The sequence below is a fragment of the Sander vitreus genome, chromosome 2 (assembly GCF_031162955.1).
Source record: "Sander vitreus isolate 19-12246 chromosome 2, sanVit1, whole genome shotgun sequence".
Taxonomy (NCBI): domain Eukaryota; kingdom Metazoa; phylum Chordata; class Actinopteri; order Perciformes; family Percidae; genus Sander; species Sander vitreus.
The window spans coordinates 23,432,645-23,447,095 of NC_135856.1; the positions used below are offsets into that span (position 1 = coordinate 23,432,645).

The following is a 14,451-nucleotide window of genomic DNA, read 5'->3' on the forward strand; positions in this document are numbered from 1 at the left end:
GTGACAACTGGAGAACACGATTGGCTCTCACGGCTGTCAGTCAAAGGTCAACAGTCAGGACTTCCGTGTTTGCCACATTGCAACAGATTTGAATACAGGGATTAAATAAATCCGAAACAATAAAAGTGAGATTAGGGTTAGTGCAGCCGAAGATTAGCAGAGCTAAACATCTAATCTGGCCTTTTTTTTGAGTGGCCTTATTTAAAATTTCAAACTTCAAAGAAATGATAGAGAAACATTAGCGATTTAAGACCCTTTTTAGGGGGGCTCAATTTATTTAAAAGAATCCATTTCTTCAAATTAGAGTTTGTGACAGAGGACAAATAGTCCAGTCATTTTAAGCCAAAATGGGGGTCAACCTAGGCCAAATTGCAACAGAAGCAAACTCAACTGATGTTGTATCCTCAATATGTCCTGAGTAAGGAAATAAAAAAAAACCAGAGGAATCCCATTAGGGGAAAGTTTAGAAAAAGACCCAAATATAGCCTATTTATACACCTGTTCATTCTTTTTCTCACGTGAATAGGGTAAACATTTTAACCTTTAGATATCACCATGAAAATTACTGAGTTGATTAATTACATCAAGACAAATAAAAAATGTATTACAAGTTTTTGGAAATTGTTAACATGGGCAAACGGTGCATAATCTAATTACGTATGTGCTAATTTGCATAAATACCACAACAGATCTAAACATTGGGTATAGCCAGGTGAAAATGTCTTGTTGAATCTTGTTGACATATAACAGTAAATGTTAAGGTCTGAATGGAACCCATTTAGGCTACCCATCAGCATTGATGTAACTTATCCCTTTGATGGATGTCATAAGAATTTCAATGTAAAGACATCCTTTTCATCTCATATTTCCAGGAATCACAGAGGGTGGGGTGTCACCCAGATAGCACCTATCATCTGTGCAAATTTGCAGAACAGTCTTTTTCAGGTGAGGGAACACATATTGAGGAGAATGGACCGGATGTAATGGATGTGAGTGATGCAGACCAAAGTAAGGATGTTGACAATGATAAAGTGCAAGATGCCTACACAGATAATCTAGCTTTGTTTTACTTAGTAGTATTTAGTATTTAGTCCCAGCCTCCACAATTACAGAGATAGCAAATTAAATGAAAACTCTTCAGAACTACATGAATACACAATGGATGTACTATCTCGATACTTTGAACAGTATGGTGTTTCAACAGAGACATTAACACGTCTTGGAAACAGTGCATACGAGCAGAGCCCAATGCACGAGGCCTTGTATGCAAATGGTCCTTTAACTATGCACCATCGAAGTCTGCAATATTAGACAGACACAGTAAGACACACTTTAACTATGTTCAGCCTGTTGAAATCTCACTTGGGTACAATGATAGAGGGCAGAAGAGGCACTATCATTATATACCAATACTGCAAAGCCTCAAAGCAATGCTAAAAGATGAAAGTGCAGCTCAGCAGAGTTTTAACCCAGCTCTGGTTGAAGATGGCACGCTCCGTGATTTCACTGACGGGCATGTCATTCAATCTAATGCTATGTTTTCTTCAGACCCAGATTCTTTAAAAGTGATGCTTTTTTTAAGATGCTTTGAGGTAGCTAATCCTCTTGGATCTGCCAAGCAAAAGCACAAAGTTTTAGCGGTTTACGTCACTCTGGCAAATTTACATCCACACCAATGATCAACTGTTGATCAAATACAGTTGGCACTGCTCTGTATAGAGCATCAGTGATTCTGACTTGTGTGAGCTGGAGGAAAAAGGCATATCCTTTGAGAATAAGGTACTGTCGCATGCATAATGGGAGATAACCCGGGCTGGGCTCCCACATGATTAGAGGGTTTACAGAAAATGTCAGTATTGCTGAGTCCTGCAAATACTGTCATGTCACAAAACATGCATTTCAGTCAAACCCTCTCACAGTTGTCACTCAAAGAGATCCTACCAGTTACAATGAGTCTGTGCAGTTTTTGGAGAGTCACCATGAAGTTACTATGCATCAGGGCATTAAAGGCAACAGTGTTTTCAACAAACACTTCCATGTGTGTCAGCCTGGACTGCCTCCCTGTCTAGCACATGACATATTTGAGGGGGTTATAGACTATGACTTAGCAATGTGTTTGCAGTTCTTAGCAATGGGGCAAAGCTTGGGGCCATGCAGCCCAGAACAGGTGGCTATTGAGGTTCTTGCCTATTTTAGTACATGACAAAATTGAAGATGCTGGCAATGCTGTATGGCAGCTGATACTACTTCTGAGGGAGCTAACTGAATTTGTCTGTGCACCTAGCCTTTCAGAATCTCAGATTGCTTACATAAAGGTACTGATCGAGGAGTATGTGGAAATGAGGCAGGAGTTATTCCCACATGTAAATCTTCAACCTAAACACCACTATCTCCTTCACTATGCCGACTTGAGTTTACAGTTTGGTCCACTCATACATACTTGGACAATGCGCTTTGAAAGTAAGCATAGCTACTTTAAAAGATGCATCAGGTCATGTAAAAACTTTAGAAATGTGACAAAGTCACTTGCTGATAGACATCAGTTATTTCATTGCTTATCAGAGTCAGGGCAGTTTATTTATCCCTCAGGTTAAGGTTTCCCACTCCACCAGAGCAGCAGTCACAGACTTTGGACTTAACTCATGTAACTCAGTTGTCACAGATAAAGTCCAGGTGAGAGGCACTTCATATGCAAATGGTATGCTAGTCTTACTGAGATATACCAAAGGAGAATAACAGTTGGGGCAAATAGCGAGCATTTTTATTAAAAATTAAACCACTGTCCTACTTCTGCTGTTGGGGGAAACTGTCAGCTGTGTGCTTGAGCTTGGAGTCTATGAAATTGATAAAAAAAGAGTTCAGATATGCTCATTTGCAAAAATCTAGACAAGCTTAATGATTATGCTCTACTTTCTTTTTACCACAGAGATGCAAGGTTACTCATTCCACTTAAGCATATGCCACTATGGATCTTGTAAAAGAACTGGTCCAGAAAGCTTTGCCATCACTTAGTAGTGATCTGATGGACTCACTCATGGCTAGACTGGAGATGATTGGAGTAAACTGTGTAGATGACCTTAACTTTGTCAAGACAGAGGACGTCGATGGAGTTCTGCCTCCTATTCAGTGTAGAAGACTAATTCAAGTCTTCAGCGCAGGTAAGTGTTCAGATTTCTGACCCTAATCCTTTTACTGTCTGTATTTATATCTTTGTGGATATCACATGGCCTTGGCATCTGGTATTGTTGTATACTACTAGATGTCATACATTTCTAAAATAGTTTGCCCACAGTTATTAAAGCTTGCTAAAAATTGTATAAAAAAAAAACTTGATGTTGTGGTTTTGAGCCCACTTTATCTTCAAACTGAATCACATCAGATCCTTCATAGTTCATGTTAAAAGTACTTTCTTAGAAACTAGGCACATGTCTGAAAGATATAAAAAATGTTCATTGATGAGGCATTAAAAATACATCAAGGCAGCAGCAGCTGTGACACAAGGTATCTACATAAGAGTGACATGACACTGTCATAAACGTGTCTTAAACATTATAAACAAGTCATAAACATTTATGACATAACGATTCGCTCATTAAGTGTCATTCGGTTTTTGTCATGACAAGTTAGGGTTAGGGTTCATGTGTCATGACAGTGTCATGTCACTCTTACGTAGATACCTTCAAGTGAAGTGTTACCGATTTATGTTTTTCCTAGAGTCACAGGCTGCACTTGGCCTGCTTCAAAACCTCTGCCACAAAATTTCAATCTACCCCAAACACCACCTCCTACATCTGGTCCTCTGGAGTATTCCCCATCCCAGGAGGTATATGCTGTACCATGGCACAAAATGCCCCCAAACCTTATGCTTACTTTAAGTGAAAAGAAAAGACCAAAGCCTAAAGAGAGAAGAGAGCTGGTTCGTATAGTCATTGATGATGTACTCAGTAAAGAGCATGGAAGGCCTGGAAGAGCAAAGCTGTGGGATGTTGCCAAGAAGACTGTAAAGCAATGCTTCCCTGCTCTTTCCAAGACATAGAGCTCAATGGAATTAAAGTCATTGGAACAGGATATGATGCTCTCTTTATACAGCTAGAAAACCTGAGTTGTAAATGTTCAAAGACATCTCGTCATTCACGGTCAGTTCAGCAAAGAGGCCAGCAGAGGATGCAATGAGGAAAATGTCCACACATTCAGATCGCTATGGATGTGTGGCGTGGCAACCCGCTATTGAGGGTGCAGCACAACTGGAATCGAAACGAGATGAATTGAAAAGTACCTTCAAAACCCATCATCTTCAGGAGTCATGTGTTCAAAAATTGATGGCTGAAACATATTGCATCCAGCGTGCAACTATCAACCAAGAATGCACTTTAAAACACAGTTTTGGAAGGGTGGCCCTTCCTTTTTGAAGCTGTTCACCTGTTTCATCACACATGTACATCCTTGGCTTTCCAGTGCAAACAAAGCTGGCAGAGGAATTGTCAAAAAAAAAAGGAAAGAGCATCTTCCTTTGCTCAAAAAGAATAGAGATTCAACCAGGTGAAGATCCAGTACAGTTGATCTCTGGCATCACAAAATTCTTTAAGGAAAATCCTGATCACCTTTTCTACCCAAAGGAAACATCCGTCAAAGGTACAGAGCATATGTAAATATACAGAATTTTCCGTATTTGGATCAACGGAAACATCCGTCAAGGTACAGAGCATATACTGCAAATATACAGAATTTTCCGTATTTGGATTAACAGAAACGTCCGTAAACTTAACGGAAAACGTACTGGTAATTTTCTGCCATGTTTTTTCTACGGATATTTTTTCTTACAGTGCACAATCACACCAGCATAGAGAGCCAGGTGGCAAGGCAAGTTTAATTAGACTCTGTACTCTATAGATACTAATTTCATTTATGACTGACCGGGCAAGCTTGATGTGAGTCAATATTGAAGAATAACTGTCAATTAGGCTTTTTACAGTATCCAGATTTACGGTGTTCAAAAATTAGCTCCATCTTGCCCTCAGCTGGTCATACCGTGCTTCACAAACACAAGTACGCCCTGTAACTTTCCTGCTTATCCTTGAACTACAGCAGAAATGGATTTGTTCATTTTATAAGATGTACATATTGTTTTGTTTATTTACAAACGTTTACCACTGAAGCAGATAGCTTCCTTCCTAAACTTTGTGCTAAAGATTTGCCATAGTCCACCACTTTTTAAGTAGATTGCATTCTTAGGTGCACTTAGATTATATTGTGTTGTGGAGCCAGGGTTACTAATAACATTAGCAATAGCTCTGTTCTATTAAAGTGTCCCAGTAAGCCATGAAAGTGTGACAGTGTGACGAAAAGAAAAATAAGTGCAATTGTATATTTATAATTTGATTTAGTCACCTGGCTAAATCAAGATTTTTCTGCCCGGATTATTGACTATTGACAGTTTTTTAAATCAATTTTTTTGTTCGTATTTTAACATTTCAAACACATACAGATACATCTTGATTCTATTCATTTTTAAAATAAGTAAAAAATAAAACTAAAAAGAACTCTTAATCACCACTCTCAGAACAAAAAACAACCTGTGGGGCACCTGGGTAGCTCACCTGGTAGAGCATGCGCCCATATATAGAGGCTCGGTTCCGCCCTGCGGCCCTTTGCTGCATGTCATTCACCCTCTCTCTCCCCTTTCAAGTTTAAACTGTCCTGTCAATAATAAAGGCATAACATTTTAAAAAAAAAATTAAAACTGTGAATGGAAGTGAACTGATTGATAAAATATACTTGCCCTGTGTGCAAAGCCTCTCAGTTTCACTGCCAAACAGTGCCCCGAGTCCCAATCCCAGAGTCCTTTGCACATTCGTGCAGATGGACTTGAAACAGTCCCGGAACTGCTCATCGCAGGCGTGCTTCACACGGCCACAGGCGTCATAGCAGCGGTCATGTTGGTTACAACATGATGTCATGAGAGAAATGCCTATGTCAAACTGGGGGAAACAGGGTTGTCACTCTTTATAATGTATTTTGGAGTGACTAACTCATTCATTAAGTAGTTAGTAAAATCTGAAATATAAAGTTTCAGCAATGACAAAGCACACAATACACTGGTCGTACATTCATTTTGAATAATACTGTAAATAAAATATAACTCAATCTCAAAAGAGAACCACTGCTGTTCAAATGTGCGAGAAACAAATTACAAAATTAAGGATGTTATTTGTGTAGCATTTAGTATTGTTTAATATTTTTTTTTTACAGAAGCCCGACTGATGAACTGGATTTTTTAGCCCAATGCCGATATTAATATTGGAACATCTGGTAACAATATATCAGAATCAGATTTGCTGCTATATAGGTTTTTACATACAAGGAATTTGCCTTGGTATCTTGGTGCATCACGATAGACAGTAAGAATAAAAAAGTACTACAAGATTAATCACAAACACAAAATACAACATTTTACAATACAAAATATGAATAATATGTAAATTAAATATTTTTTTTAAATGAAAAGAGAAGGTATAGGCCTAAATATTAATTAAATTAAGTTTGCTTGTCCCAGACATGTAAAAAAAACCTCCATCCTCCCAAACTCTGTCAGACCTGTAATTGAAAAAGCGGGGAGCCACATCCATTGGGTGGTGGGGGCTTGTATTCGGGACAAGGTTCCGGCTTGTAACCTGTAAGAGAGGAGCAAAGATGAAAATGTTTCTTGTTCAGCTGCAGTTACATATCTTGCTGTTACAGATAGCCACATCAGTACCTACACATTTGAATGGCTTACTGAGCTGCTCAAGGAAAAAATAAAATAATTGACATCTACTGGCTCCCAAGTCTTGCATAAACTCAACATTCATTCAAGTCAATTTCGACTTGACATAACAAGGAAAAAAAGCACAGGTAAGAGAATACTATCCTTGATGTTTAGGTAAGGGGAGCATATCTATATGTTCCCAGGGTCTATCCCCAGTTTAATATCCTCTTATGACTCATTAAGAATACCTTTCAAATGGTTTAGTGTTCTCAGCAACGTTTTTTTCCTAAATCAAATGTTCAATGTATGTTTTCTCTAGGTCAATATGTCCAAATCACCCACCTACAGCTATAGTCTACTGATGTTAAAACCTATGCCTTAAAATGTGTGGGCAAGACAATTTTTTTTACTTTATACATTGATATATCTGCAGTGGCTGGACAGATTTCTTTTTTGTATTTTCTTCCAATCTCTTACAATTTTAGTTTATATCAAGAGATGTATGTGTTGTATGGTTGGAACATAGGGACGACCCCCCAGTAAGCCAGCATGTACAATACAAGAGTCCTCCTAAATGAAACACAGCCACAATTAAATGGTAAAAGTTACACGTGTTTGACAAATCAATTGTTTACTTTGAAACAGTAGAAAGAAAGAAGTATCTTACCATCACTACACCTATAATGGCACAGCCCGTCATCGCCACCAAACAAGTCCAGTGCTACATTCAGGTACGTGTCAATCTTATGTATTCCGTTACGGATAGTTTTCAGAGTCGTCCTCCAGTCTGGAGTCTTGTTTGCATGCAGACACACATTGGAGACATCCAAAAGAATACAAAGCCAACAGAACAACACAGCTGTGGTAGTGCATCGTCCACTTAACGTCGGAGCCAGAAACCAGCGTTTCCCGGATAATTAGTTAAATTAAGGCTGATTTATTCCTGAAAATGTTGTCTTGATGGCATCTCAAGGTTTACTTCTGGTTGTTTTTATTTCACTACCTATCACCTAGCAGGTAAGCGCCTACCTGCCGCAGTTGTGTGGATAATTAGACGCGGTCACGTGACCGATGATAAACCAGTTTCAACGTCAAGTCTGTGATATTTTTATATATTAATATCAGCGTCATACATTGACTTCCTCCTCCGGGGTTGCCGCCACGACAGACACCAACAACCTTTTGACCACAACTCACAAGATGCCATTTTTCCTAAGGTGACCTCAGGGAGTTAAAAGACTTTAGAGACAGCTGGGCCTCAGCCAGACATTCCTAGTTCATCCTCACTAAACATTTGGGTTTACGGGGATCTGTCCCCAAGTATTCTCGGTCCGTCCAGTAGGCTAGTCTCCCCTACCACGTGATCTATCTCACCAGGTGGTGATCAGTTGACAGCTTTGTTCCTCTCTAACATGGTTGTCCAAGACATATGGCCACAGGCCGGCAGGTCTGATGATATGACCAAAAAGTCGATCAAATCTTTGGTCTAAAGTGTTCTGGTACCAAGTAGCCTATATTTTTAAATCACCCCATACCCTTAGCTGCTCGAAAATTGTGTTTGTTATGGCCAAACCATGACGAACACGAAAGTCCCATAACAAGCACCATTCAGTTTTAGATCAGGCAGGCCATTTCATCCTAATCACACTCTTCCAGCTTTCTCCATTCTTGCCCTTGTGAGTGGTGAAGTCCCCACGCAGTAGACTACTTGTACCTAGGGGGTAGGCTATCCTTTGGAGCACCCCCACTACGCCACAACGAGTGGATACTCTGATCTGCTGTTTAGGCATTGGCCTTGGCACAAACAAAAGTCAGCCTTCCTCTTAGCAACGCGTATAGTGTTGACTCTCTTGATCTTCAGAGATCTCTAAAACAGAGGCGCTCAGTCGACTCGGGGCCGAGTATCCCCACACCTGTCCGACAGCCCCTCACAAGGATGTTGCTTCTCAATGCAATGAATAGGGAAAGAGGCTAAAAGCTAGAGGCAGGTACCTAGAAAAAAATGCACCTGACCCAAATGCCTATTCCTGTGGGAGGTGGGCCCCATGGGTCAAGGCTTGGCCACGAGTCGCTCATCAGCGACTTCACTCCCAGGTCTGTTCCAGGCAAGGTGCTGCAGCTCCTTCTTGGCCGATTCATGGGGTCTGTGAATAGCTCATAAAAACAGTGACTCATAAAACATTCAAGTACAGGGATATGATCAATCATGAACAATAACAGTGAGACTAGGGTTGGTACAGCCAAAGATTAGGATAGCTAAACATCCAGACTTTTTTCAGTGAGCTTTTTATTCATCAACTTCAAATAAATGATAGAAAAGCTGTAATCTTTTAGAAGAGGGATCAATGGGCGCTGAGTCACAGACCCACAGTGGTCCCTAGACTCCACTCTGGATGCTGCTTACAATAAACTTTTACTGTTTCTATAAAAGTGTATAGGATAACTAATACACAAAATGATCAATAAAAGCATGTTTCTTTTTTTTTTATGACAGGTTTTCTCCACCATGTTATCAAATTGGCATCAGCGGAGTGCAACAGTGCATTCCCTGTCATGTGATATTTAACAATTATTTTACAAATTTTAAAAAGGTAAAACCACAATTGTTTAAGATTCTGTAGAAAGTCATTGTCTTACTTATCCATCACATGTTCCTAATAGGGTTATGGGAGGGGGGGTAATGTTTTATTTTGCGGTCCATTTTTTCCTTATAATTTATTGAAGGTTTCCTGGAAAGAACTATATAAATGTGGTTGTAATTACAGGAAAAATAAAAAAATAAAACAAAGATCTTACACTGTTGACTTAGTCAGTTTAGTTTGTTGTGCTGAGTTTAAAAGCTGTGGCTGGGTTCCAGAGAGAACAGTTCCATTTACATTGTCTTTGTTTTACCCATAATCATTACCACAAAACTTCTTAGGGAATTATTAGGAATTTACGAACCCGTAAAATAAAGTGCTACCCAAGCATCCAACAGCCAGGGAAACCCTGAGCACCCTGTTTCCAGTCCATCACAGGACAAACACATCACACAGTATTAACAAAATATAAATAATTAACTGCATAGGAAAGATATTAACTGTCCACTAGGTATTTTCACATTCACTTTGTCTAATATATGTCTACATTTCCAAACTCCAATAAAGGGATGTGATGGACACTTGTCAGTGCAGCTCTGTCCTTGAGAAAATCTACAAGTCGGAGAGAAAAGTTTATTGCTGGCATCCTTGTCAGTGTTGTGCTTCTGAATAAGTCTACGGTCTTGCTCCTGTGGCGGTGTTACAGTTCCCTCTTCACTTCATACTGACACACACAAGACTCCCTCTGGCTGTCCAGGTATGGCTTACATCCCAAGTGCATAACTGCGTCAAACAGCAGAGTCACTGCTGACTCACAAGCTGCCAGGAGAGAAAGAAAAGAACAAGAGGTTGAACATGAGCACAACAGGGGAAAGGTCAGCTGGTTTGAAAACAGTTGCCTGCTAACACGCTACTGTAAGTGAGTCAAAAACATTTTTGTGTGCATTTAAATACAGTAGACATTTTTTGATAAATGCAGATTTTACTGTAGAATAACGTAACATTCAGAATTTCCTTTTGTTTTAAGAATAAAATTAAAAATCACATTAGCATAGAGAGCCAGGTGGCAAGACAGGTTTGATTTGACTCTTCAATATCAAAGCATAGCTTCTTTCTTTACATTTGTGTGGAAAGATTGCATTCTCAGGCATACCTGTCCTACATTAGATCATATTGTATACTATTGTGGAACACTAATTGTAAATATACAGCATTTATATATACAGATTTGTGTTCAAAAACTGGCTGTGCTGACCGAGTGACAACACTGAAGTGCAAACATCAAAGGGGGGCTACAGTACAAAATATAGGCTTCTTTCATGTTAGGCATTTTGACGTGACATGGTAGGAAAAACACAGGTGTTTATAATAATATTAACAATGGAACAGGGTTCTCTGTGCATCATTCAGCAGCTAAACCAGGTGTCTCTCATTAACAATGGCTGTGTTCTATTCAAGTGTCCCAGTAAGCCATGGCAGTGAGTGTGACAGGAGGTGCTTCACACGTCACTTAAATTGCCTCCTCGACTCCTCCGCTTGCCTCCCGTTCCTCGCATCTTAGTCCCTTCCACGAGGAGGCATGGGAGAGACGTGTTGAAATCACGGGAGGAGAGAGGCAACGAGCAAATGTGTTTTAGAGGGATGAGACGTCCTTTCCTCTGAAGCGTCACATTAAAAGGACAATTCCAGTGCAAAATGAACCTAGGGGTTAAGAACACATGGGTACCGAGTCGACCGTTCTCTGGGATATTTTTTCATGCTAATCGAATGTGACCTGTTTTAGTGCAAAACGGTAATTAGCTTATAACGCTAGTCGTCGGGGTATGCTAAAGTAAAAAGAAATCGCTATTTCTACACCACCATGAAGGCTCAAAATAGCACCACACTTCCACGGTAGCATAATGAGGGTCCCTACATGTAAACCTAAGCATTGAGAACTTTGTAAGTGTACAGACAGGTTATTAAAACAGTTTATAAAGACAGTACAATTTGGTATAAATGACCAGTAGAACGACGAACGCCGTGTAACCAGTAACCAGTAACATAGCTCAAGCACAGCGTTCGTCGTTCGACTGGTCATGACTGTTTTCCCAAGATGGCGCCTGCCTGTGTACCGAATGGAATTGTCCTTTAATTCGTCAGCTGCATGGGCAGAATTAGCAACTCCTTCAGCTGCACGGCTTCCGGAAAGGCTGCTCTCGTGTACCCTCGCCAATACCTCCTCGATTGTCCCTCCTTTGAGAGAGCTTTGAGACGGCCTTCACCGAGGAGGGACAGAACAACTTCCGGCCTTACAATTTGATTTGCACAAGGACTTTTTCTGGCAGGATAACTGATTGCTTATTGACAGTTTTTTTTTTTTTTAAATCAATCAATTTTTTGGTAATATTTTAGCATTCCAAATACATGGAGATGAATCACTAGATTCTATTATTTTTTAATTCAATCCCATCTCATTCTGCATCTAATTTGATGGAGGGATCATCGAGGAGCTATAGGCGAGAATACACGAGATTAGCCTTCTCGGAAGCTGTTCAGCTGAAGGAGTTGCTAACTCTGCCCTTACAGCTGCCCTTAATGTGACGCTTCAGAGGAAAGGACGTCTCATCCCTCTAAAACATTTGCTCGTTGCCTCTCTCCCATGATTTTTACGCGTCTCCCCTGTGCCTCCTCGGTGGGAGGGAATAAGACGGGAGGCAAGTGGAGGAGTCGGGGATGCAATTTGAGCGAACTGAGATGCAGCTATTGACTCAGCCTCTTACCTTGGACACTCTTGGCCAATCCCAGAGTCCTTTGCACATTCCTGCAGATGGTCTCGAGACAGTCCTGGAACTGATCATCGCAATCATGCTTTTCACGGCCGCAGGTGTCATAGCAGCGGTCATGCTGGTTACAACATTTGGTCATGGACGGGATTCCTATGTCAAACTGGAAAAAAAAAAAAGGTTTGTCACTCTTTATAATGTTTTTAGAATGACATTCAAATGAAACCGCCTGTGGGAGACACGCATTTCCCTTTAATTCAAAAGATGTGATAATGGTTCAGTGATTGGTTAGTAAAATCTGAAGAAAAAAGGTTTTAGCAATAACACAAGGCACAATTCACTGTTCCAAGTTGTTATTTTCTTTCTAAATCCAGAATAAGCTCCTAAATGTTATCTACATTAAGAATCAGGTGGGTTTCCATCTGACAAATCTGTGCACTTCCTCTTGGTAAGCTGAAATGTCTTCATTTGAAATGTAGAAACTAGGGCAGGGTTTTCACAGAATTTTTGCAAGTGCCATAATTTGTTGCTATACCTGCAGTCAAATGTGCTACTGGAATACAAAGGAAGGAATTACTGGAATTGTTGGGTCTTTGTAAATTATAGAGTGTGGTCTAGACCTACTAGACCACACTATCTGTAAAGTGTCTTGAGATAACTCTTATTATGAATTGATACTATAAATAAATTGAATTGAAAGGTGTACAATGTGAATAAGAACAGAGATAAAACCGTACCCTGTGGCACCCCTGTGTTGGTGGTGTCTTATGTGAGGTAATCCAAGATGCATGCGATGATGCGAATGTTAAACTATTCAGGTTACAGTTAAGGAGCATTGCTAAAATATGTGGCTGTATTGTGTTAAAAGCACTAGAGATGTCAAAGAACATTATTCTATATATTCCATATGTACCGGATAACTCCACATGGCTGTAGATCATATGTTACAGGTAAAGGAGGGCATCGTCCTTCATGAAAATTGGAGCAGGTCATTTCATAATATGTGAAGAAGTGAGAGCAATAGGCATGAGGTCCTTAAGTGCCCTAGTATTTGGCTTTTTTGGGCATAGGCACAATACTTGATGTTTTCCACTTTACTGGAATCTTGGACTAAGACAGAGACAAAGACAAGAAGAGAAGCACCCTGCATTTCTGATATGCACACACTTTAAGAGTATGAGAAAGGACCCCATCCTATTACAATCCTCTTAGGTCAATGGAATATTGACACTGTTAGTAAATTGTGTCTGTACTGCAATTTCTTGTTACTTATCAGCTAACATATATGTTGATACTGCTTATATATCGGCATGACCAGGGGAAAAAAAACAACTATAATATATGTAAGAAATCTCCACCCTCCAAACACTGTCAGACAGAGTACCTGAAATCCAAACAGTGGGGAGCCACATCCGTTGGGTGGTGGGTGCTTGTATCCAGGACGTTGTGCCGGCTTGTAATCTGTGAGAGAGGAGCAAAGGTGAAGATGTTTCTTGTTCTGCCACAGTCAGTTATCTTGCTGTTAGAGATAGCCACATAAGTACACAAGATTGAATGGCTTACTGTGCAGCCCAAGGGGCGATAATGTATATTGTGGCTCCCAAGTGTTGCATAAACTCAACATTCATTAAGTTTGTCTCCCACTATTTAATAGTTCTTTTATTTTAACTTGACATAGCAAGGAAAGGCATGTATGAATAATATCCTTGATGTTTAGGTGTGCCCTATGAGCAACCAGTAAGCCAGCATGTACAACACAAGAGTCCTCATAAATGAAACACAGCCACTATTAATGTTATAAGTTACACGTGTTTGACAAATCAAACAGACATTCCGTCACGTAACTATTTCAGCTTAGCATGTTACCTTAATATCTGATGACACATTGTGGTAATTTTCGGATTTAATACAGTAAATATATTACATATTGCACCTTTAAGATATAAGAAAGAAGAAAGAAGTATCTTACCATCACTACACTTATAATGACACAGCCCGTCATCGCCACCAAACAAGTCCAGTGCTACATTCAGGTACGTGTCAATCTTATGTATTCCGTTACGGATAGTTTTCAGAGTCGTCCTCCAGTCTGGAGTCTTTGGCTCTTGATTGCATGCAGACACACATTGGAGACATCCAAAAGAATACAAAGCCAACAGAACAACACAGCTGTGGTAGTGCATCGTCCACTTAATGTCGGAGCCAGAAACCAGCGTTTCCCGGATAATTAGTTAAATTAAGGCTGATTTATTCCTGAAAATGTTGTCTTGGTGGCATCTCAAGTTTCACTTCTGGTTGTTTTCATTTCACTAGCTACCTGTCGCAGCTGTGCGGATATAGTTTCCGGGTTTGATGCTGTCAC

At 40.0% G+C, this 14,451-nt stretch overlaps 1 protein-coding gene across 1 annotated transcript; it reads right to left on the bottom strand.

The window, feature by feature from the left end:
- Nucleotides 1-9,418: 9,418 nt before the first annotated feature.
- Nucleotides 9,419-14,430, bottom strand: pla2g12a (phospholipase A2, group XIIA). The gene is made up of 4 exons (XM_078261856.1): nt 14,059-14,430; nt 13,474-13,550; nt 12,087-12,252; nt 9,419-10,143 (listed from the first exon to the last, which is right to left on the bottom strand). The coding sequence occupies exons 1-4, from the start codon at nt 14,270-14,272 to the stop codon at nt 10,025-10,027; spliced, it is 576 nt and encodes a 191-aa protein (XP_078117982.1). The 5' UTR covers nt 14,273-14,430; the 3' UTR covers nt 9,419-10,024.
- Nucleotides 14,431-14,451: the final 21 nt, after the last annotated feature.

Bases quoted from the DNA above. Each gene is read 5' to 3' on its own strand.
- pla2g12a (XM_078261856.1), bottom strand. From the start codon at position 14,272: ATGCACTACCACAGCTGTGTTGTTCTGTTGGCTTTGTATTCTTTTGGA. The intron at 13,551-14,058 runs GTAAGATACTTC...CCTCTCTCACAG, and splicing joins TCATTATAAGTGTAGTGATG to ATTACAAGCCGGCACAACGT. The intron at 12,253-13,473 runs GTACTCTGTCTG...TTTTTTTTCCAG, and splicing joins CCCCACTGTTTGGATTTCAG to TTTGACATAGGAATCCCGTC.